Source organism: Emys orbicularis, chromosome 1, assembly GCF_028017835.1.
Source record: "Emys orbicularis isolate rEmyOrb1 chromosome 1, rEmyOrb1.hap1, whole genome shotgun sequence".
Classification (NCBI taxonomy): domain Eukaryota; kingdom Metazoa; phylum Chordata; order Testudines; family Emydidae; genus Emys; species Emys orbicularis.
In genome coordinates, this window is record NC_088683.1 from 148,260,391 (window position 1) to 148,286,549 (window position 26,159).

Consider the following 26,159-nt stretch of genomic DNA (forward strand, 5'->3'; position numbering starts at 1 on the left):
AGCAATGTTACCCTTCATCTGAATGGGCCCTCAGTTATAGAGGAGTTAGAGATGGAAAAGACTTATTTGGTATCATCTAATCCATCCACTTTCTTATCTCTAGGGCCACTCCAAGATTGTGTCCTATAGCATATTCTTCAGGGCATCATCCAATTCTTCTTTTAAAATGTTCAAGCAATGGCACTTCCAACACTTCCTTGGAGGGGAATGGGAGGGGAGGGGGGGGTAGGATGACTTCCAAAAATCCTCACAGTTAGGAAATGGTTCTTGATATCCATCTGTAATTTCCCTTCATTCATTTTCATCCAGCTTCCTCCCACTTATATGCTTCGGAACCAAAGCAATCTCTTTCCATGCATGGTATCCACCTCTTGTAAATCCTTGTAGACAGCTTTCAGTCCCGTCCACCTAGTTGCCATTGCTGCAGGTTAAAGCCCTCTCTTCACATGTATGACTGGAAAAAGCAGCAAAAGTGGGGGGTCATGGGTGACAAGACTTTTTACCACCACCACCCCCTTCTCCCTATGGTGGTACTGGAATGCTTCCTTGTCAACGACTTCATTCACTCAAAGCTGTACAACTTCATAACTGAACCTTGAGGCCACCTTCATAACCACCTTGAGGGTCACTCAGAATGATTGTTTCTGTTTGGTTGGTCCCCTTCAGTGTAGCCAGTCATAATGTAGACAGGCGTTTGAGTGGTGCAGGATATATTTCTCAATTTCAAGGTGGTGAGTTGGGAGTCCCTTCTGGATTCTAGTGTTTATTTCAGAACTTCCCACCCTCTTAACTACATTCTGCATTAAAAAAAAATTAGAGGAACCCCTCCCAATACACACTTCATTCTGAGTTCCAGAGGGGTCAGCCCCTTGTATCCCCAAAGAGGGGCAAAGTCAGAGATCCAGTCCTTCCCAGTACACAGAGGCATGCTTCAGAGCACAGTGTAGTCCCTGGTGAGACTCCCCAAATCAACGCCAGCCACATCAGCATATAGTTCAGGCACCACCAGCTCAGGCACCTGGAGCACCACTTGGTCACTGCTGCTCTTGGCTGCTGTTTGCAGGCGCTTGATCAGCTCTGCAGGTGGCGGCCGGTCCGTCACACTCCACCGCCAGCAGGACTTCATGATACCATACCTGTAAGACAGAGGAGTGGTGAGAAGCCAGGAATGAGGCACAAGGACAAAATTATGCTACAAAGGAATCCCCACCCCTCACTGAAAACTCTGGAGACCACACCTTGATGTCACCTACATACACAGCTAGCATAAGGGACCGTTGAAATCTGCACACTTGCTAGTATTAGAATTTACCTATGAAAATGGAATGGGGGAGGAGGGGTCATGTTCGTTAAGTCATACAACTGCCTTCCTTATTGAGAGCGCTACCAGGACTCCTTGTTGGATATCCAGGAGCTCTTTTGTCCAGGACTGATGTCAGCACAGGAGGTACTGTTCCACTAGGATTACTCATTCATTTAAGGGAGAATTCCCGTATTTCCAGGGGGAATGGACAAGTTATCATCAAGAAGACTCCTGTACCATTTGGAAGACCGGATCACCGCTTTCACATTTCCTCTCGTTTCTGAGAGTCAAGAAAACCAGGTTCAAATTGGGGTAGACCCAGATGGAACAACAGCACAGCAGGACAGATGGGGTATCAAAGTGGCAAGAAGAAACTTCAAGAGAAGGAAAGAGACTTTTGGGCAGTCAAAGTTACATACAGTAGAGTCCCAAAGAGATTAAAGAGGTCTGTTAGAGCACATCTAGTCCAGCCTCCCATATCTCCCTAGCCAATAAATGATTGCTACCTAGTCTATTCTCCAGGCTTTTTTTGAGTCCTAGTTTTAAGTGTCCCAAGTGACTGGCCTCCTCTATTTCCTTCCTTCCTAGTCTCATAGGGTGTGATTTTTAAAGGTATTTAGGCACCTAACTCTCATTGAAATCTATGAGAGTTAGGCACCTACATATCTTTTTTTTTAAATCTGTTCCATAGTCCCTCGCTGTTATATAATGTTCCCCGATATCCAGCCTCAACTTTCCCTTTACTCACTTTCATCCAGTTTAGCCCTTGCAATACTCTCTTTTACCAGTACCAAAGTAAATAACTTAGCTCCCTTATTATTTACATCCTACAAATATTCTTGTCCTTTCTATCCCCCCTAGATATAAGAACATAAGAACGGCAAAATTGGGTCAGACCAATGGTCCATCTTCTGACAATGGCCAATGCCAGATGCTTCAAAAGGAGTGAACAGAACAAGGCAATTATCAAGTGATCCATCTCCTGTCACTCAGTCCCAGCTTCTAGCAGTCAGAGGTTTAGGGGTTGCATCTCTGACCATCTTGGCTAATACCTATTGGTGGACCTATCCTCCATGAACTTACCTAATTATTTTTTTAACTCAGTCATACTTTTGGCCTTCACAACATCCCCTGGCAATGAGTTCCACAGTTTGACTGTGCATTGTGTGAAGAAGTAGTTCACTATGTCTGTTTTAAACCTGCTGCCTATTAATTTCCTTGGGTGACCCCTCGTTTTTGTGTTATGTGAAGGGGTAAATAACACTTCTTTATTCACTTTCTTCACACCATTCACAATTGTATAGACTTCTATCATATCCCCCCCTTAGTCATCTCTTTTCCAAGATGAACAGTCCCAGTGTTTTTAATCTCTTCTCATATGGAAGCTGTTCTATACCCCTAAGCATTTCTGTTGCCTTTCTTTGTACTCTTTCCAGTTCTAGTATATCTTTTCTGAGAAGGGGCAACCAGAACTGCACACAACATTGAAGGTGTGGCCATACCAAGTATTTATATAGTGGAATTATGATATTTTCTGTCTTATATATCCCTTTCCTAATAGTTCCTAATCTCTCTATTCAAATCTTTCCTTCACTCCCTTAATCACTCTCAGAATTCCTCACTAGTCTGTCAACATCTTTCTGGTAGTGAAGTGCTCAGATATAGACTGAGACTGAAAAAAAGAAGAAAACCCTCAGAAAATAGTAGCAAGGACAGTGTGTGATCTTTGAGGGTAAGTGTAAATACTGTAAAACAGTGGTGCGCAAACTGGGGGGGGGTGCCCGTCTGGGGAAGGGGGTGCAAGAGGTTCCCTGAGAGGAGCACAAAGAAACTGGGATCCCGTGGGTCCCACTGGACCTGCTGCCATAATAGCAGAAGCAAGGAACAGAGTGGGTATTGCAAGATGGGTGTGGAATTAATAAAATAGTCCTCCCATGCCACAAACAACACGAATGCCCTGGCCAGCAGACGCCGCTCTCCTGCGCCCAGCTCTAAAGACAGCACCATCGCCAGCAACAGTGCAGAAGTAAGGGATTACTTCAGATTACAAGTAATGGGGGGAAGACAAATCCCATGAATGGTAAGAGGGGCGCGACTGGAAAAATTTGCTAAACCGAGGCTGTACGAGCTTCTCCATGCAGCTCTGAGCTGGGAGCAGAGTATGAGCCCCACCACTCAGATCAGGTTAGAAGAGGAAGCCCCTTACATAGCTGGCTGGCAGGTGGAGGGCCTCTTCATGACCTTCCATCTCTGAAGGTGTTGTAGGATATCAGAAGGTGGCACCTCAGGAAATGGTGGAGCCCCTGGAAGAGAAAAGTGAACAACAAAAGTTAAAACTATCAGGGAAAATGATTTCCAGGTTCCAGCTTCTTCATGAGGCCTCTACTCTTTCCTACCACAAATAAACCAGTGAGGGTGTGATGCCAACTTTCCTTTCCCCTCAGAGAAATGCTGAGTGATAAGTCATGAAAGGTTAACACCTGGTGGCTGGCCAGGGTAATGGACAGAGCAAAAGTAACATCTGTAGCTAGATTAGGGTGGCCCTTTGTCCAGATTTTTCCAGGATGAATGATTCCTTTAACGTCGCTGTCCCGGATGAAATGGTTCGGATGCCCCAGTTTTTTGCCACTCAGAAGTGACAGCCCTAAGCCACAGTGTGGAATTGTGCAGCATAAAGAGGCTAGATGGAGTGTGGGAAAAGGAAGGTGAGGAATAAGGGTGACACACTGTGGCCACACACAGGAACTGCAGTCTTTTAATCCCTTAAATTCTTTATTCTTTTTTGGTCTTTCCTATCTCTCTCTTCTTCCCATGTTTGTCAGGCCAGAAAAAGAGAGGCACATTTTTAGATATGTAAGTTGCATCCTTATTTGGGGAATATGAAGATAACTGCTGGAGAAGCCCCTCTAAAAATGTGCTTAATATCAGAAATGGAATCTGCAGGGATGAGATAGCACAGAGTTTAAAGAATGGGATATGGAACCTTTCATTTCTAGGGCAATGTTTGCAGACTAACTAGGGGGACTGGATGACTCAGGAAGAGTGTGGAATAGGGTACAGAGCCTTTCTTTTTTAAGTTATCTGACACTAGGTAAGTAAATGCAGAAAGATATTCTCATCTGAAGGCTGTTCTGTTCTCTCTGTGAAATGAGTTGTAGAGGTCTCAGTCCAGTTCCTAGCAAAGAGAGGTGATCACATGACATAAAAGGCACCATGGCCATTTCCCACACACTTTTGATTCTGATGTTGCATACAGCAGCAGTAGAATGTAGCCCATCTTTTTTCAGTAGCCATACTGCCCATAAGTCAAAATTTTCAACCTTGGGTGCCTAAGGTTAGGCACCTGAATCCATATTTATGCTCCTAAATAAGTGTCCTGATTTACTGAGGTAAATCCCATTGACAGGAAATCCAAAAGGAGTAGTGGATGATCTACACCTTTGAAAAAAATCAAGCTGTTTATTTAAATGCCTAACTGTGTGCATTCTGGTTTGAGACTTTTAGCCTGAGCTGTCCCTTGACACTCCCTCCTTTCCCTAGGATTTTATTTTTTCTCCTTACCTAATGTGATCATCTCATAGAGTAAGATTCCAAAGGACCATCTGCAAGAAAACACAATGTCAGTTTCACTGGCAGCTCTTATTCCCATCTTTAGCCTGAAAGCAATTGAAAAAAAATCAAGGTAGTAATTTAAACATATGATAACAATGAGTGTGAGCTGGGGAGGTGAGCAGGGGGAGGAAGGGGCGAGCCGCCAGGTGGAGCTCCATGCTGGAAGCAAGGGTGAGCCCTACAGTGGAGTTTTGATCTGGGGATCAGAACAAAGTGTTGTGTGAGGAACTGAAAGTGATAGATAAGGTTTGAAAGCCAGATATAGTTTCACCCCAGAACAAACCATACATGTCTGACTTGATGCTGGGAGGTTTCATTAATAGCCGCTCTGGTGCCTGCCACTTGAGTGGCACAATCTGTGTGACACAGCTGGTGCCATAGGTGTGGGTTTCATAGGCCAGGCCCAGCCCACAGAGCTTGGCTGTGAAGTCAGACTGGATCAGGACATTTCTGGCTGCCACATCCCCATGGAACAGCTTCTTCTGCTGGAGAAACTCCTGGCAAGTTGGAAAAAGGGGAAGAGTCAGTTGTTTTTCTTTTTAACTGACTGAAAAAATCAATTAATTTATGCCCTTTGCCCCCACCAATGGTTCATGCACCACAGTGACCTGGGTCCCTGGCAGCCAAACATGTGGTGAGTGTACCTGGAACACCTACATAATACCACAAGGAGCTTTTACCAGAGGCATATTCTCATTGGTTAGGCCAAGAAGTTCCAATACCACGCAAAGACCTATCATGCTTCCCTCAGCCCTTTGGCCTTTCATGCAAAATTCCTAAGGAAACTCACTTCAGCTACCACCACTGAAAGCAGCCACCTATAGTGAATATCCACCAGCAGGGGCAACACCTAATCCACCGAGGGGGCGTGAGAAAATCCACCAATAGAGATCCTTGCTCCTACTAAAGGGAAAATCTACCAGTCAGGTGATACCCACTCCTACTGCTAAAGAGGACATTCTATTCCTAAAAGAGTGAAAATCACTAATTGAGAGACCGTCCATTGAGAGGGAACATCTGCTCTAACTAGTGAGAAGTGGGAGGGCGAATCCATCCAGTGAGGGAACCCAGTCCTGCTGAAAGGGAAAATCCAACAGTGGGGGAACCCATTGCCTCCTATCTTTTCCCTGTTACTCTTGTGTTTGCTTCCCCCTTTCTTTGCTATAACATTTTCACTCATGAAACAGAAGGGCATTTGGGGTTTTTCTAATAATATTCTGTTCAGCTTTATTATTGTATTTGTGAGATTCACAAACCTTTTTCTAGCTGGGTTAAATATTTGTATTCCAGTAGTGCCAAAAGGCCTCAACTAAGATCAGGCCCCATTGTGCAAGGCACTGTACAAATACATAGTAAGAGAAACCTCTGCTCCCAAAAAGCTTACAGTCTAAATAGAAACATATTATTATCCCCATTTTACAGACAGGTGACTGAGACACACAGAGCTTAAGTGACTTGCCTAAATTTGTGACAAAGCTGGCCATTGAACATTGATGTTTTGAGTTTTTGTCCAGTGCCTTAACCATACTACCATCCTTCCTTTATTTTTATCTCTTCTGTTTCTTGAGAACTTCCATTTTAAACTACAGTTTTTCTAATTAAATGTCAGCTTGTGCTACTACGTCAGGTAAACAATACAGATTCTTGAATGGAAGTAATTCCTGGCCTGTTTCAAGGATTAATAGAAACAGGCAGTAACAGTGTCTTATCAAATCTAGGAGGAACTAAAACCATTTTTGCTTCCTATTTAAATCTAGCAAACGTAATTTTTAGTGGATTCTAAATTTGAAAGAATAGCGTTCCCCAGGTTGGACTCTGATGTTAGAGTGGGTTTCTGGCTCTTTCTTTGTCTCTCCTATCATGATAAATGAATCAAGATGCAGCTACATCAGACTTACCAAGGCAGCTGCAACCTGCTGCCCGACTTTATATACCTGCCTCTCCGTGAGGTCATACGGGATACCATCCATGGTCATTACATCCTAGAGAAAGAGAAGCAGAAAGCACATCAAACAAATGCCACAGTAGAGCAAAAGAGGGGGAATGCTGCTTCTTTCTAATGAGATTCTGGTTTCAGCAAATGGCACCATCTAACCCTTCCATCCTCCTACAGGCATCACTCTCCTTAGGTGCCCCACGGCAAATTGGCATTATTGGCCCTGCTTGAGATAGTTATTCTTTATAAACATTTATAATGCTCAGGTATTGCATCAAAAAACAAACATGGAAGAGGTAAAAAGGTGAATGGTTAGACAATTGAAGGGTAGGTGCTGTGTAGGAGGAGTGGATGGCTGGTGGGGTAGGTGAGTAATGTAGTGGGCATAGCTTGTGGGTAAGCGGCAAGGAAGGGGAAATGTGACGGGAGGGGAATGACTAGGTGGAAATATACATACATAAAAAAGCAAGAGTTGTATTGTGAATGGATGGATGATTAGAGAAGTCTATGGATGAATGGATTAAAAGAACTACACATGATAAAGATATCTTCTTAAATAGATGTATGTAAGAGACATGGACAGAGGTGGAGGATAGACATGATAACTGGTCCGGCATTCACTTCCTCAGACTCACCCTGCGGCAGGTCCACAAGAAGTTCAGGAGGTCCCCATGGGACACATCCTCCAGGATCATATAAAGGGGCAGCTGGACTACACAACATCCTATCAGTTCAACCATGTTATCATGATGACCAAGGGACTGATGGAACTTAATCCTTCCCAGGAAATCCTTCACCTCACTGGGTCCAGCAGTGTCTGAAAGTACCAGAGAAAAAGACAGTATCACCACAGGGAGGCAAAGAAGAGCAAAGATCCTATTCAATATTCTCAACACAGAATCAAAGAATGATAGGACTGGATGGGACCTCAAGAAGTCATCTAGTCCAGTCCCCTGCACTCATGGCAGGACTAAGCATTATTTAGACGATGCAATACAACCTCCTTTAACATGCATATATACTGCTTGTGACTAAACCCTGCTAAGACCAAAGTTTAACTATGACTAGCTGACATGATGATGAATACTACTTGTGCTTGTCTACAGTGAATGCAAAATCATGGTCAGCATCTTGTCATCTCACCTCTTTACAGGCATGTTCAGATATGATCAAATTCTGTAGTGAAGTCAAAGCCATAGAGAAAGATTGAGAGGTACACAGAGAGAGAGGAATCACTGGGGGGATGCACACAGGAAAGCAGGGTAGCTCACAGCAGAGAAAGGGGCAGCCCCTTGTGCAACTGCTAAGAAAGAAAATGGACTCAGAGCTAGAGAATGGGGAATTTCTAGTGGATTCACACTAGTGGGTAACAGAGAAGTGTATACAAATGGAGCACTCCTGCCACCAATGTTACCCTGTAAGGCTTTCAGGATGACTGTCTTAGTCTTCCCAGGGTTCCCAGTCTCCAATTCCGCTCTGTAGATTCCCCCAAAACTGCCATTGTGTATCAGCTCCAAGGACCCTCGTATGAGTCTGTCTTGTGGTATTTCCAGTTCCTTCAGAGTCAAGGCTGCAGATCTTAGTAGACTCTCCACAGTTGTCTCACTCAGCTGGATGTAGGTGTTCTCTGACTCACTGTGTTCCTTCTGGTTCTTGTCCTTTGCTGGCAATGGGGCAACAGCTGTTGCAAAAATAAAAGCCAAATGAGATATAAGTGTTTGGGGGATGAATTTTCCCCTTTTACATTTTGCCACTGGCCATGAACTGTTCCCTTTGGCTCATGATCTATTATGATTTTCGGAATCATGGATGGGGAAGTGTTATTTGGTCTCAGGTAGGCCAGCCCATAAGGAGACAGAGGACTTTGCTTCCCCAGGACTCCCACCCAACCCGTCTGAGAGGCAGGAGAAACAGACCTGAAATCTATGGTATATGTAACTACGAAACCCTTGTTTTCTGGGTACTGCATCTTTACATGTATAAGAACTCTGCCTGCGTGTAGATACAGCAGCCATTTTGTTCTCAGAATTGCTGTAGATTGTTACAGAGAAGAGACACACAGTGTCCTTAGAGACTTTACTTTCGTTCTTTCTTAATTCCCTTAATATATACCAATTAATAAATACCAATTCACTTTAGACTGGAAGTACTTGTTCCGCTCTTTGTGCATGGATACAAAACAAGCTCAAATCTGGGTTTTTTGCTTTAGCCACTTTGCAATGCACCCCAACTCTGTAGTGTTACCAGCCACAACTGAGTGGACTCCTGGGAATTGGCCACTATAACTGGGAATCAAATCTGTGATACCCACACAGCATATGCCAGCCAATCCAGCCTCATAGTGCTCCTAGCCGTAGGACACCATGACTGGAAACTGAACCTGGATCCACTGCAGTGCCAAGTATTAACCTCTAGATGGCACTGTGGCCAGCCTACACTGGCTCTGGAGGAAGTGAGAGACTGCAGCTTGAAACCATGTCCCCTGCATGATAGGTCTCAAGTGATTTTACCACTATGCCAGCTAACTCTATTCAGAGCAGGGTGAGATGACACAATGGTCTAAGTACCTGAGTCTTCTCTATGCTACAACCTTCACCATTGCTACCACTGGTGGAGCTGTACCACTGGTGAACTAGAGGTCCCAATTTTCCTAATGTAGACAAGGTCATTGAGTACCAAGCTCAGGCTCTTCAGTTCTCCTAGTCTCTGACAGCCCTGGGGGTGGGAATGAGAGACTTGCCATTGAACCCAGCTCTCTCCCCTTTGTTACCTTGGCGCCTGGGCAGTTGCTGTTGCTTCGACCTCCAGCTTCGATAGCGGAGCCAAAGGATCACACCTAACAGGATGACAAAGACACCCACTAGGAAGACAGGGATGATGATCACTTCAGTCTGGTACTCACGCACAACTGTCAATGGAAAGAGAAAACAGGAAACAAGGAGTAGTCGTTACTGCTCAGTGAAATCACAGTGTGTACAACACTCCCACACTGAACAGAGTCTGTACAACACCGTAACAATAGTCCATTCTAGTAATTTTCAACATGAAGGAGCTATCTATCCATGCTGTGCTCACTGCAGTAGTATCTAAGCACCTTATCAACTGCTAGCCTGATTTCCAGAGGGGCTGACTATTTAAGACTCCCACTGAAGTCAAAGGGAGTTCTTCACCTCTGAATATCAGGCCACCTCTTTAGGTGCCTTGTGGTGGATGGGATCTCCTGGAGTCTGTCCCCCACCCACCCCCAGACCACAGTTTGGCTTGCTTCCTTCCTCTGACACTCACAGATTCCTACCCCTGCTTGGGGTATAAAGAGTCTCTCTCAAAAAATAACAACACACACACACACACCTTTCCCCCTCTCCAGGGGCAGGGAAGACCAAACTAAAGAAAAGGGAAATACAAGGCATTCAGTCTCATGGGCAAACCTTGGTCCCAGCTTATCTATAGGCATTTTATTGTCATGATCGGGGTAGAGTCCTTCCCTACACCCTCCCTCCAGCTTTTAGGTAAACATCCACTCTGTACCTGGTCCAGGCAATCCCAGGATCAATGACTGCCTCCCTCTTCACTAATCTATCCCTGTAATCAACTGTCTCTGAGGCACAATAATTTTCCCCAGTTACCAACCCTTGGACTGGGGTTCCCTTCTTAAGCTTCCCCCTCCAGGCACAACAAGTCTTGCAGATGTGTGGACGAACCCAGAAGAGTTTATTATCTTCTTCCTCAATAGGGTGAGTGCATGACCTCCTCCGCCGCCACATACTTGTATATGAAGACTGAAAGTGTTAGCCAGTACATTTAGGGATCACTCACCAATGAAATGCAGCTGGCTCTGGGGTGGAGCCTGGCAGCCATTCTATGTCAACAATGCTGTACAACAGTGTAATTGAGGTGAAGTGAATAACTTCTCCCATTAAAACACTGGGGGAGGGGGAGATATTAGGGCGGAAGAGTAAATTAACTGGTTTGGAATTTGGCCAGAATGCTGGGGTTAACATCCTTACTCTCTTGGGTCACAATACTCTGGGATGCTGCCATTCTCATATAAAGTGATAAGTACCTTCAACTCCCAATTAAATTAATAGGGGCTGATGGGGGTTGGCACCTACTAATATTGGTCCCTTGAAAAGTACCATGGGATCTTTAAAGACCACATGTGGTCAAGACCTCATCTATATGTCTCAACCAAAAGATGGTTTCCCCTAACCTCCTGCAGGGAATTGATTTCAGTAGTGATTCAGAAGGAAAAGACTCCCCTAATGAGTCATAAACAGCATTTCTTGCAGCATCTGGGTTTCCCTTGGTGGTCTGCCTATCTCAAGTATTTCTAAGGTATCCATTTTTTCTAGGCACTGTTCTAGCTAACTCTCCCATCAAATGCTGTCCAAGTCCAACCCTGCTTAAACCAGAACAGATAAGGCTGCCAAGCCTGCAGCTGCAGGGCATCCTAGTGAGAATGCTTCTGTGTTGTTTATTGCTTATACTCTAGTGCTACTGGGGTGAGTGCAACACTGATTTGGGCTGACTCAGAGCTCTGTGATGATAATAATTTGACCCCCAAGTGGAATTAGTATACCTCCCTTTGAACTCTGATCAGGGTGTTACATTGCTCCTCCTGTTTAACAGGAAATCTTCACCCATCATTCCCCTATCCTTTCCACCCAGCCATATAAGCCAGTGCTGGAAACATATTCTTTGTTCTCCACCCTGAGTGACAAAGCCAATACACTCAGCTAGAAAGGCAAAACAGATGGGGGCAGGTGTGAAGAAGAGGTCATGCATTGGGACTTACTGCAGGGGAGGCCCAATCAAATCACTCTCTGGAGGTGAGGGTGGCTCACAGTTGACTGAGCAGGTCCTGCTGCTTAGTTTATGAGACCTGGACACACAAAAGTAAAAGGCAAGGAAACAGTTGCCTTGAATCTTACCACATAACTTGTCACTGCTGTTGCATTCCAGTAGCATGCGTCTGAGTCTCCTTACATCCCCTGCCATGATCAGCTCGGTGTGAGCATGTCCTTCACCGCTGGAATTTCCACTGCACAGATAAGAAACATTACCATAAATACAGTGGCAGGACCAGATGGTTGCTGGGAAAGTGGGTGAGAAGCTATGCTATTCACCCTCTTTGTCATTGATTCTAATCCAGCCTCAAATTAGTGGGAGGAAGCAACTCAGAGAATCAGAGACTTGGAGAGCTATGGACACCTAGGGGTTAATGGTCTAATATGGCATAGTCAGAATCAATTTCTGGTGATGGTATCTCAGTACAGGAGCAGAGGCTAGGTTTGTTCTTACTAAGCCTAGGTTTGTTCTGCAGTACCATGTGGGAGAGTCAGATACCTCTGATTCCTCAGGCAGGCACATGTGCACAAGTTAAGAGACATTAGTTCACTTATATTTTAAATTATCTGTGTAAATCACATTTCAGATGCCGGAATAACTCAGTCTTTTATCTCCAGGCCTATAAAACAGCAGGTGCATATGCATAAGACACCACATCACACCATTCTGGCATTCCTGACCAGAGTGCTTGCACTATGTTATTGCATCATGAACATATACTAAGAAACAGCAGCTTTCTCATTAAAGTCTCCAATACTGATTCCATATTACAGACATAATCAGATCTGTAAGGAAACTTCATACATGTGATTCATTACACCTGTAATTCTCTCTAACGTTCATTACACCTGACATTCTGTGCAACATTCAAATATGCACCTTTACACCTGTAATTTCACGTACTCCCTAGGAGAGACACTTTACACCTGTAATTATGTACAGTGCCCCTTTATCTATGGAAATCTCTATAACTACCAATTGTTCATTCTTACATACATAGGATAGATTCACCAATACACACCAGTTGCTCTGTGATACTCTGGCATTGCAAAGCAGCTGTAAACCCTCTTTAACCATCCCACTAATGACAGGTTTCAGAGTAGCAGCTGTGTTAGTCTGTATCCGCAAAAAGAACAGGAGTACTTGTGGCACCTTAGAGACTAACAAATTTATTAGAGCATAAGCTTTCGTGGGCTACAACCCACTTCTTCGGATGCATATAGAGTGAAACGTATATTGAGGAGATATATATACACACATACAGAGAGCATGAACAGGTGGGAGTTGTCTTACCAACTCTGAGAGGCCAATTAAGTAAGAGAAAAAAAACTTTTGAAGTGATAATCAAGATAGCTCAGTACAGACAGTTTGATAAGAAGCAAGTGTGAAAATACTTACAAGGGGAGATAGATTCAATGTTTGTAATGGCTCAGCCATTCCCAGTCTTTATTTAATCCTGAGTTGATTGTGTCTAGTTTGCATATCAATTCCAGCTCAGCAGTCTCTCGTTGGAGTCTGTTTTTGAAGTTTTTCTGTTTTAAGATAGCCACCCGCAGGTCTGTCATAGAATGGCCAGACAGGTTAAAGTGTTCTCCCACTGGTTTTTGAGTATTATGATTCCTGATGTCAGATTTGTGTCCATTAATTCTTTTGCGTAGAGACTGTCCGGTTTGGCCAATGTACATGGCAGAGGGGCATTGCTGGCACATGATGGCATATATCACATTGGTAGATGTGCAGGTGAACGAGCCCCTGATGGTATGGCTGATGTGATTAGGCCCTATGATGATGTCACTTGAATAGGTATGTGGACAGAGTTGGCATCGGGCTTTGTTACAAGGATAGGTTCCTGGGTCAGTGTTTTTGTTCAGTGATGTGTGGTTGCTGGTGAGTATTTGCTTTAGGTTGGGGGGTTGTCTGTAAGCGAGGACAGGTCTGTCTCCCAAGATCTGTGAGAGTAAAGGATCATCTTTCAGGATAGGTTGTAGATCTCTGATGATGCGCTGGAGAGGTTTTAGTTGGGGGCTGGAGGTGACAGCTAGTGGTGTTCTGTTATTTTCTTTGTTGGCCCTGTCTTGTAGGAGGTGACTTCTGGGTACTCGTCTGGCTCTGTCAATCTGTTTTTTCACTTCAGCAGGTGGGTATTGTAGTTTTAAGAATGCTTGATAGAGAACTTGTAGGTGCTTGTCTCTATCTGAGGGATTGGAGCAAATGCGGTTATATCTTAGAGCTTGGCTGTAGGCAATGGATCTACGCAAAAGAATTAATGGACACAAATCTGACATCAGGAATCATAATACTCAAAAACCAGTGGGAGAACACTTTAACCTGTCTGGCCATTCTATGACAGACCTGCGGGTGGCTATCTTAAAACAGAAAAACTTCAAAAACAGACTCCAACGAGAGACTGCTGAGCTGGAATTGATATGCAAACTAGACACAATCAACTCAGGATTAAATAAAGACTGGGAATGGCTGAGCCATTACAAACATTGAATCTATCTCCCCTTGTAAGTATTTTCACACTTGCTTCTTATCAAACTGTCTGTACTGAGCTATCTTGATTATCACTTCAAAAGTTTTTTTTTTTTTCCGCTTACTTAATTGGCCTCTCAGAGTTGGTAAGACAACTCCCACCTGTTCATGCTCTCTGTATGTGTGTATATATATCTCCTCAATATATGTTTCACTCTATATGCATCCGAAGAAGTGGGTTGTAGCCCATGAAAGCTTATGCTCTAATAAATTTGTTAGTCTCTAAGATGCCACAAGTACTCCTGCATCCCATTAATATGGATTTACAGCAGTTTTGCATTACTTGAGATGCGTAAAGCAGCCAGAAGGTACTGGTGCATAATGCTGTGTAGTATCTAGGTGTGGCCATTACAGCTGCAAGTCTGTACAATATGCAGGGGTACAGTTTCATACCAATAATTCTGTTCATCATAGTTGTTTGGCTGTACATCCCACACTTTTCAAAGAGCAATTTACAAATATTTGATCCATCAAATAACATATGACAGCATACCTATAACTTCACAATATCATCTGTGCAACAGCGACATTTTCTACTGTACAACTCTGTTTTTTCTACTATACATATTTCACATTCTATCTGCCTTTAAATTGTCTCACCTGAACTCCAATGACAGGGTGATAGTATATACATTTGTGAAATACAGGCAGGTGACTATTTACCATGTCAGTAATTCTTACTCAGTGACAAACTCGCATCAGCTCTAATGCCAATATTAGTAAACATTTCCAGGTATGTGTCAGCTTATTGGTAAAACTATAAAACATACAGGTATATGTGTCATTTGGCATATCATGTTATGAGCCTTGCAAGATAACATAGCTGTAATTCCTACACATAGAGTGGGGTGAAAAATGAAAAATGTTTCTATTGTAAATAATGGGTTCTTTTGATTATTTATTGATTGAGACATCAATTGGTCAAGCTCAAATTTGGTTTACTAATCAAAGACTACAAAAACAACAAGAAGTCCAGTGGCTCCTTAAAGACTCACAGATTTATTTGGGCATAAGCTTTTGTGGGTAAAAAAAACACTTCAGATGCATGGAGTGAAAATTACAGATACAGGCATAAATATACTGGCACATGAAGAGAAGGGAGTTACCTCACAAGTGGAGAACCAGTGATGACAAGGCCAATTCAGTCTTTAAGGTGCCACCGGACTCCTCATTGTTTTTGTGGATAGAGACTAACAGGCTACCCCTCTGATACTAATCATAGACTAGACAGCTAAGATCAAACAGCACAAACAGAAAAGGTTAATTTACCAATCCTGGAACATCAGGCCTGCCCACCCACGCTGGTATGCATTACAGCAGTTTCAATGGACTTTTATAGACAGGATATTTATCCCACATTACAATTTGTGGCAAGTGACATGACTGGTACCATTCAATCATTGACAAAGGTCAATCTTGTTGCCAATGGCTTATATATTACATTTGCTCTAAATTTCCAGCATAACAAAGTATCACAACAGTGTAACCTTTTAACTGCAGAGTTTAGTGTGGGTTTAAAACAAGAGTTTTAACCAATTAAACATTAAGGTCACCTTTATACCTAATATTCCCTATGCACCTGTGAGACATGCTATGTTTCCCATATGCGCCTTTCTTGTATTTCAGTTATAATCAGAGTTAAACACAAATGTTTTTTTTGCAAAGCACAGCTAATCATAAAGTATAAAAAATGTAAACAGCAGGAAAAAAATAGGTTATAACCTTAAGATATATTTTCTGGACTATAAGCAATATAAAAGCTGCTTCCTAATAACTCTTTATTGTCTCTCTTAACCTGACTTTGCAAAGCTTCCTGGGGAATTTTGCTTGACACTTCTTTAGCATAGTCATGAGAAATGCTTAGGTTTTAGGCTAACATGACAACCCTATTCTGTTTAATTCTAATTTAAGTTCAATTTGACCATATTCACATCACATCCATTCTTATTTGCCTACTGCAAATATTTGTGCAAGCATTTGTTTGCACCAATATTAAGGGGAAACTCATGACCATGCAAATGTTTTTATAGGAATATATGTGTTTTCCTGCTTACTCCTGGGAGAATGCATATGTGCATTGGAAGGGCTCCTGTTGCCATCCTAATTTTCTTTCTTTCTTTCTTTCTTTCTTTCTTTCTTTCTTTCTTTCTTTCTTTCTTTGAGATTGAAGGTACAAGGAGGGAGAGAGAGAGAGAGAGAGAGAGAGAAAATGACTGTAGTGAATTAGAAAATGGAGACCAGTAATTTGATCAGTGCTCTTGGAGTAGGCCACAACACAGCAGTGGGATAGTATTCATGAAAGCCTTGATCACAGCCCTGACACTGATGCAATTTTAGTCAAATAAGAAAGTCAAAAATGTGTGCCCACCCCCTCCCTTTGCAGCTAGACCTAGTCACTCACACATGAGGCCAGAGTCTCAACTGGTGCAAACTGGCATAGTGCCAATGGAGTTGCACTGATTTACACCAGCTGAGGATCTGGCCCATTATATCTAAATTGTTTGAGAGAGTTACTGTGGTGAATGGTGGCAGCTGAGAGAAAAGTGAGTAAATTCATTCACTGTACTTGTATTGGACCAGTGGGACATTGTTCACAATACTCCTGCCCAGAAGCCTGGCCCTGAGAGCCAACTAAGACATTTCATACAGACCATTACACAGCTGCTAGGGCCTTGATCCTGCAAGTCCTTGCATGATTTAGAGCAGACTGTGCAAGGCTGCTGCATTTCAACACAATTGTTAGTGTTGCGCTGTTTCCTTACAGACACAAATAAGTTTTATAGCCTTTGGTGGTACAGAAAACACTCACCAGAGCTGACTTTAGGATACAATTACAGGTGGGTGTTTGACATGTGCATAGGAAAAAAGATGGGAAGAAACAAAATGGGATAAAGCTAGGGCCTGCAATGTGCTGGATGATCATGATGGTCCCTTCTGGCCTCAAGTCTATGAGTCTATAAGCAGCAGTTTGGGAATTCCCAGCTAGAGCTGTATTTCATTTTTTAATTCTCTTCCTGCTCAGTGCAACAGCAGATTCACCTGTTTTCAGGGAGTGGCTTCGAAGTGAGCAAATCATTGAAACCAGAGTCAACCAGAAGGACAATTGTTACTGAAAAGTCAATAAGATCAACCCAAACCTTTCAGCCCTACCTTGTAAGCAAGCAAACTAAGTAAACCCACCTCAGGTATAATATACGTACACTGTCATGAACAAATATATGGACATAGTCACTAATAGGTACAATCTTAGGCACTTGCATTCCCAGTTACACATAAGCACTCACACAAATAAATACATGAATTTGGTCCCCCATTCAGACACACATGCAGATCCACACAAAAATATGCACATTTACACTTACACACATATGCACACCCAGAGACATGTCTGTGCGCACAGACCTGTATCTATGCACAGATGTGCTTGTACGGTCACAAAGGTGCTCAGAGCCAAACAAATTCACACAAGCATCTTAGACACGAAGGCTGTATCTACACCGGCCCTTTCTCTGAACAAAAAATCCCAATGTTGCTAATACTGGTGCACTCCATCAGCAATAGCTGTGGCGGGAGCATTAATACAGGAAGTTGTCATTTTAATTGCTGTGTTGTCTATCCATGATCAGGGCAGGTCTATGCAAGCTGGTGATAAAATAGCTGACAGCGACCAGCACCTTATTTGCACTGGCACTCCCACTGTTGCTCCTTTTGGTGGAACTGCACTTCTATTAGCAATGGAAAGAATTTTTTTCAGTCAAAGGCTAGTTTAGACAAGCCCATTCACACAACAGCCCCTCCAGCAAAATTGAACCAAGTGGGGGCGAAATCCAGGACACCATTCCATTTAAAACAAAATTATAATAATCTTCTGAAATACTTTTCAGTGTTATTTTCAATGTAAAGCACAAATTGATTCTAGTAACACTTGGCACTTTACATGGGCCACTCTTCTGATCTGCAATATAGCAATTCTTGTGTGCTAGGATCCCAGCTTTGAAGTGCAGCACGAATATTAACTGATTGATCACAAAGCCCCCTGTTTGGTAGATAAGTATTATTATCCCCCTTTTGCAGCCATGGGAACAGAGAAGGTTATATGGAATTTAACCTTTCCCAATTCCCAGTTCCATTCTAAATACACTCTTTGCTAATTAATTGTGTAACAAGCATGAAACTGTATCCAGAGGCATGAAGTGTTCAACTTACGTGGTGTTTAAAAAGAGTTTAAGCAAATGAATCCCTGAGGGGACTGGCGGGCTTAGCACATTTGCTACCAGGCTATAGAGACTTGCACTTTTCAGTAGACAAAGTGAACCCAGCTCAGCTCAGTTCAGTATTGACTGAAAGTTGTTACCATCGGATAGTTTTTGGGTGGTTTGTATAAAATGTTTTGGTAGATCTCAGTCCAGTTCCTCTTATTTCAGGTGTTCGCATCACAAATAGATGGTTACAACACAAACTAATTGGCCTCCTCCTGACTGTCTCAGCAGAGACCAAACATGGAACAGGCTCTTAAGACTAACCTACCTTCTGCCTTAAAAATGGTCCCTCCAAGGTCAGGGTTAAGGGAAATTAGTGGAGGCAGAGTGAGGAACCTTGCATTGCCACTGCCTATGCCATATCTCTTCTGTGAATAAATACAGCACTTCAGTCTCCAGGGTTGCCACCTTGTACCAGCACCATGTTCTCACAAATGTTTCAAAAGACAAATTAAATAAAAGACACCTTCTCTCTAATAAGAATACAGGGGTATTTCTTGAACTACAATATTATTCCAGACAGTATGTGTAGACATACAAATGTGAATCTATATAGAGATTTACAATTATGTAACAGAAAGAAAGTCAGAACTAGAGTGATCACCCATAAAAACACTCTTAATTCCATGGAAACTCCCTGATTCTCTGGGTCCCGGTGCTACTTACTAGCCCTTTCCTCAAAAGCAGAGACTAGAATGAATTCATATCTCCTGTTGCTTGCTCAGTAAGAAAGATGACTGCTGACACTTATGAAAAGTAGCTCTGAGGCCCTTGAGTCGGACACAGCAAGGCAGCAAAGAATATTCTAGCAATATCTGAGAACAGTGATAGATAAAAACCAACAAGTGAAGGGGTTTTTTCAATAATCTATTTTATTATATGCAAACAAGCATTCAACATCAAACCCGTGTATCAAATTTACGCAAGCATTGGTAACAGAGCTAATATTTTACAGTTCATACACTGTGTCTTGCTGAGCTTTTCCCATCAGCGTAGGTACTCCACCTCCCAGAGGGGCGGTAGCAATGTTGATAGGAGAAGCCAGGATTTCAGTCGGGATAACTGCAGCGCTTAGGGGTAGGTATTTACCACACCCCTGAATGACGTAGTTATACTGACCTAAGTTGGTTATGTAGACTAAGTCTGGGATTCCAGTCTACCTTGTTTCTGTTATATGAAGAGATATAATGCCCTGGGTACAGATATGAAGGAGCTGGAGAATAAGGGGCAGTCCCATTTGTAATATTGCTCTGTGATTAAGTGTTGCACTGGCAACTAGTGCAGTTGCAGGTAAATTGTTGGGTCAGCTGTTCTGACATCTCTTCTTGAACCTTTTTATACACAATGAAAACTTCACTTTGGACCTGTCTGTCCTCCATTCTCATTTCCATCTCCTTTCAGAAGTAGTCTTGCTTCAATTCCTTGCCCTCCTGCCTGGGCCTGTCCTGTCTGTGAGAGGTGGCTCTTGTTTTCTTCTCTTCAACATTTGGCCTGAGTCTATTCATGTGTCTGTGCATATCCATGAATAGATCTTCCCTCTTTTTCATATTCCTAGACCTGAGGTTTCTTATCCATTCCACCACTGTGAATCCCATCCACTTGCCCTCACACCTGCTCTGGAACAGCCATAACCCGATAATAGACAGTGTAATAAAAAATAAGAAATTATAGTTAATAACCAGAGCAACAGCCCATTCTTCCCTCAGAATGCAAGTAATAAAATAAAAGTGACACTTCAGTTCAGTTTCAAATTTCAGTGCCTTCTGGGGAGCAATGAGCAAAGGAGCAATGGTCTCAAGTTGCAGTGGGGGAGGTCTAGGTTGGATATTAGGAAAAACTCTTTCACTAGGAGGGTGGTGAAGCATTGGAATGGGTTACCTAGGGAGGTGGTGGAATCTCCAGCCTTAGAGGTTTTTAAGGCCCAGCTTGACAAAGCCCTGGCTGGGATGATTTAGTTGGGGTTGGTCCTGCTTTGAGCAGGGGGTTGGACTAGATGACCTCCTGACGTTTCTTCCAACCCTAATCTTCTATGATTCTATGATTCTTACAAAACACTTTCTCATTGAACTAGCAATGGTAAGAATAAAAAATTAGAATTCATACCTAACACCCCTCATAATAAATGAATTGGTGGTGGTAGCTTATTGTGAAAATAGGAGCAAAACAATTGTTAGGAAGGGAAGAGGAGTTGTGGAGGTCAGTGTAAATAGATGTTTAAAAGGTTACATTTGGGAAGTGAACAGAGATCTCAGAAAAACTCTGCATTGAGGGTCCAAGAAAAAGAAAAAATAGAAGTTTTCAAGAGAAAGAGAGGAAATGCTGCTAGGCTTGCACCAGAGATATTTGTACAGATGATGCTGGAGAAAAAAGTCTGTGAATGACGAGGCTGTTGGAGGTTCTGTGATGATACAAGGAAATATGCATTGCCCCTAAATTTCACAGCCAGGCTTGATCATTTACTTTATGAACAATTTTCAAATACTAAGGACTTGTTATGCCATCCAGATGGTCTTTCATTATTAGGCAATCACACAGACCTGGTGAAAGCTGATGGGTGTGCTAAGCACTTTTTCTTCAGGCTAAATGGAAGGAAACATTAAGCAACTTTTATGCAGTGACAACAATAGAAGCCACCATCCAAGGGATTGAGCCACATGGAAAGGCCTGAGCAACAGCTAACCCAAGGAGAATTAGGCCATATCTACACTACCACTTATGTAGCTCAGCAGTGTGAGAAAAATACCCTCCTGAGGACATAAGTTACACCGACATAAGCGCCAGTATGTACAGCGCTATGTTGGCAGGAGAGCTTCTCCCGCCAACGTAGCTTCCGCCACTCACTGGGGGTGGTTTAATTATGTCGACAAGAGAGCTCTCTCCCGTCAGCATAGAGCAGCTACACAAGAGATCTTACAGCAGCGCAGTTGCATCGGTACAGCTGGGCTGTTGTAAGCTCTCTAGTGTAGACATAGCCTAAGAGGGTTTCTGTTGGGGCTGGTTGCAAACACAGGGATTGTTTGGCAAGAAACTGTGTCTGAGAGTCAGGAAGCCCACAAAGTCAGAGAAGCAGTCATGAGCATAGCCCTGAAAAGGAGCCGAGAGACAGAGCTCCTTGGGCACAGAACACATTGGACAGGCAGGCTTGGAAACTCTGAGCAAGGAAACTGCTGGCTGTTGTTTGTTTCTGTAGTGTTCAGAAAAACATGACTTTATGTACACAGTTTGCAAATAAACAGAATTGCACCAAAAAATACATCTGAAATGTAGCATCCGAAATGGTTGCTGACAGAAACAACCCAGCAAGGCCCCACATACTGGCTAACTGTTCAGGTAAAAAGGGGCAACAGACTGAAATTAATGACAAGGAAAACTTATTTTTCACTAAAGGAAACATTCATAATAACTTTTCCCCCAGCCCTTAACCCTGCAAAACTGGCCCCCATCAGAACATATTTAATCAAAAGCTACATACCTGGTGTACAGGGCCCCTTGTTTGCTGATTCCTCTTCTTCCTTCAGAACACCCCCGCTATCATTTCTACTGCCTGTCTAGATCCTGGGACTTCCCAGAGAGATCCTGAAAACCTGGCAAATCCCTCTGTACATACACTCAGGCTTGATCTATACTAGCAACTTATGACGGTATAAAATCCACACCACTTAGGGTACGTCTATACTTACCTCCGGGTTCGACGGTAAGCAATCGATCTTCTGGGATCGATTTATCGCATCTTGTCTAGACGCGATAAATCGATCCCAGAAGTGCTCGCCGTCGACGCCGGTACTCCTGCTCTGTGAGAGGAGTACACGGAGTCGACGGGGGAGCCTGCCTGCCGTGTGTGGACCCGCGGTAAGTACCTTGTAGTTCGAACTAAGGTACTTCGACTTCAGCTACGTTATTCACGTAGCTGAAGTTGCGTATCTTAGTTCGAACTGGGGGGTTAGTGTGGACCAGCCCTTAGAGACACGGCTATACCAACCTAACTCCAGGTGTAGACAGCACTAAATTGATGGGAGGGCTTTTCCCATCAACATAGCTACTGCCTCTCAGGGAGGTGGATTACCTACTCTGACAGGGGAAGCCCTCCTGTCAGCATAAGTTAAGTCTTCACTGAAGCACTACAACGGCGCAAGTGCATCAGTCCAGCCACACTGCTGCAGCATTTTAAATGTAGACAAGCCCATAGACCATAGAGCAAGAACTATTGTCCTCTTCATCCCTCACCTGTCATTGCAAGTTGCTTCCATTCTATTACGCAGCTCCTCAAGCTGCACTGAAGGGTGAGTTCTGAGGATTCAGTCCAGCTCATCATAAAATGGACATGCTTTGTACCCTGAACCAGATATATATGATGTAAACCTAATGTAAATTAGATCAGAATCAGGTCCATAGGTATGTATCACACATACATAACACAGAACTTATATACAATGTGTACAGCATCTCTCTACATTAGAGTTTTCAACTCCCTTGTTTCTGATGGGCAGACCTTAATTTTGTGCAAAAATCTTCCTCTTCACCCCAAAAGTCCCCTAGAAGTCATTTCACTTAGATAGAACTGAGATGCATGTCCCCTACACAGCTCCTTTCTTCCCTCCCTCTCCCCCAACCCCACTGCCCCAACATCACCATTACCACTGGCATTTACAAAGACAGGTATTCTCAGCACAAACAGCTGAATAGCTAAAGAGCCACAGCATAGACTGGATGATACACGAGTAAAATTTCTTTCAAAGATTTAAATATACATCATCTATTATCTTCCAGCAGTGTTTTCTCTTGCCTACCTGAGTTAAACGCCTTCTACTGACACTGTAGCCTTTTCCTGAAGCTCCAATCTGCTGCTTCTTTCCTAGGCATCTCACAACAGTGCTGACGGCTATGTTGTGTGTTTCCCAGGACTAGTTCCTTCCTGGTGATTTTCGTACCCTGGACCTGCCCAACTTCCCTTCTTTGCTCCTCAAAGTCTTCTCAGCTGTCTCCCCAGGGAGATCATGTGATTGTATTTCTAACACTTTGGCTGACTGGTACACACACACTGGTAAAACGGGTCTGCCTGGCTCTTCCACATACAAATACCCCCTGCAGCTTTGACAGCAAAGGCCAGAGAGAGTCCTGGGGCGGGGACCTCAGAACATAGTGAGCAAAAAAGAGAAAAAAAGGCAGACACAAACACAGATCAACAGAGGCACAGAGAAAGAATGAAAAAGAGAAACTGGGGAACAAGAAAACACCAAAAGTCACACACTTCTGTCATATTTTTCAGAAAGAATTGGTGCACAGAATAAAGAATCTGTACCAAAAAAATCCCAAAAGCTAAAGGCTCCAGACACCAGGGAACCTTTCTCAGGCAGAACAGATCCTGAAGGACAATATGCAGAGATTTTTCCAAATATTTATTCTACTTTTTTTTCTCCCTTTGTGGGTGAATTAGTGACTCAGAGAGGGAGACAAAACTGATAACATTGGGTAGGCTGGCCATATAGACAGAGGCAGTGCAAGCTTTCTTCACATATAAACCTGCCACTTCACCTCAGTCCTACCCTGCACCCCCTCTGCTATTGCAGTCCTAGGCTCACACACAGCTCTGTCAATGCCCCTCAAACCTGACCTACCACAGCTCTTCATCTCAATACAGCTATTTCAGATCTTCACAAACCTCTTCCAATGCATCTCATTTCCGATTCCTGACTAGCAGCACCGCCTGCTATTCAAGTCCTATGTCACACACCCAGCTCAGTCAGTGCACCTCAATCCTGATCTGCAGCACACACTGCTATTCCAGTTCCAGAAGTCACCTCAGCTGCCACTGTAAAACCTTCCATTAGAGTTTCATGTTACTGCTATCAAGTTATGCGAATGGGTACAGGGTTATTTGCTCAGCTATTTAATAAAAGTGCGTGGTGGTTATATTACAACAGGAAATTACATATCACCTGCTGTTGAGACACAGAGTCCATTTCCTAGGCAATAACATGCTGCAGGTGGCTTTGGAGAGAGATGCATGCTGATATGATCACAATCAACCTCCTGGAGCAGAATAAACCATTTCCCTATTAACACTTTGGTGTTGTGCTTATGATTTTCTTTTGGGTAGATTTTAGTGGTGGTAAAAGATGATGGTTTGACAATGCGGGAGAATGAGGTAATTGATTTATCCACAGAAGAGATGGAGCACAGATGGTGGCGGTGCTCCCCACACCTCCCTCGACCATTGTGCCTTAGCCCTTCACTGTACAGCCTGCCTGTCTGAAGTAGGAAAGAGCGTTGTTGATTCTCTGGTCCATCAATGCTTGGTCTTTCTAATGAAACTGGCAGTAAGGGCAAATTAGTGTCAATGAAAGTGGTTTTTTTTGTGATGACTCTTGCTCACTAGGAGCCAGTGAGGCCTTATCTGCCTTGAAGATTTGCCCCAGTTACAGACATTGATATAACTTCATCAGTGCAAACTCCAGGCACTATTTCCAATTAACATTGGTGAAAGGGCAGATGAGTTGAATCTGAGGGGTGTCTCTTCTGTGAAAACAGCAGGAACTCCATTGTACACCCTGTTCCCTATTGAAAGATGATAGAAAGAGCTGATGATCTATTCTCTATTTAATCAGGGTGCAAGGTCTATGAGGTGACACCTATGGTTACATTCCTCATGGAGACACTGGGGAACATGTTCCAGTTTCCTGTTTCTATTAATAGACAACCTGCTTCCCTTCTTCCAGTCTCATTTCTCCCACCTCCTGACTCTAGGCAGAATGGTGGGAGAGATAAGGGGTTCATATTCTAAGCCTGCTTTTGAGCAGCTGCTTCAGTTGTTATTGATTTCCCCTTTTAAATCTATTTCCTGTGCTCTTCCAGTCAGACTGGTTGAAGGAGGTATTTGCAGAGTTCAGAGTTCAGATCTCAGGACATGGTCCCCCTCCCTGTTCCACTCTCCTGCCCCTCTTCCTGTTTGGTTCAAGGGACAGGACACTTTCAGATTTTCTCTTGTGAAAAACAAACATTTCTGCTAGGAGAAAACTCTCTCTCTCTCTCTCTCTTCCTTTTCACATCATAAAGAAAACACAGCATTGTTTAAATACTTTTGTTTAAGTAGATATTTTTAGCTCTGGTGAAAGGTAGTGGATTGACAGCCCTGCTAACTCAAGTTGTGTGTTGATCTCAGAACAGCAACAGCACAAGCAGTGACAGTGCAAACTACACAGACATATACCATCCCTACCAATATGCTTATGGAGGTGAGAGGGTAATTCAGTCACTCTGATCATTTCAGTCCTGGGCCTCTCTGATCAGACTGCCAACAAGAGTGCCAGTTTTGATAGCCCAGTTCCTAATGGCTAACTGCCCACATTACAAATACCAACAAACAACAACCACTCTTACCCCCAATTATTTTAAAAAGTCGTGAACAATCATTAGATAGGAACAATTTAAAGTATGTAGCAGCATGGAATTGGAATGGAGCCAATGCACTGGAAATGAAATGTCTATATCCTATTCCTACCAAGTGAGGTATTCATTTCCCTTGCAACCAGCCTGGAACCAGTAATTTAGAAGTGACAGGTTGCCTGGCCCCACTTCCACAGCCCAGTTTGAGGCTTGATTAAAAGAAGTGCCCTACATTTTAAAGGCTCTACAGCTGATTCATTGATCACCCTAAGCCTCCACAATG

The 26,159-nt window shown here is 43.2% G+C and overlaps 1 protein-coding gene across 1 annotated transcript; it reads right to left on the bottom strand.

Moving 5' to 3' along the window:
- Positions 1–931: 931 nt before the first annotated feature.
- On the bottom strand, positions 932–15,517 carry STYK1 (serine/threonine/tyrosine kinase 1). The gene is made up of 10 exons (XM_065423245.1): positions 15,504–15,517; positions 11,783–11,892; positions 9,622–9,759; positions 8,266–8,532; positions 7,487–7,668; positions 6,814–6,897; positions 5,204–5,412; positions 4,865–4,905; positions 3,510–3,606; positions 932–1,136 (listed from the first exon to the last, which is right to left on the bottom strand). The coding sequence occupies exons 1-10, from the start codon at positions 15,515–15,517 to the stop codon at positions 932–934; spliced, it is 1,347 nt and encodes a 448-aa protein (XP_065279317.1).
- Between the last annotated feature and the right edge of the window lie 10,642 nt (positions 15,518–26,159).

Excerpts from the sequence above, each read along its gene's own strand:
- STYK1 (XM_065423245.1), bottom strand. Across the intron at positions 7,669-8,265 it reads CATCCTGAAAGCCTTACAGG|ACACTGCTGGACCCAGTGAG; the intron begins GTAACATTGGTG and ends TGGTACTTTCAG. Across the intron at positions 3,607-4,864 it reads CTATGAGATGATCACATTAG|GGGCTCCACCATTTCCTGAG; the intron begins GTAAGGAGAAAA and ends TTTCTCTTCCAG.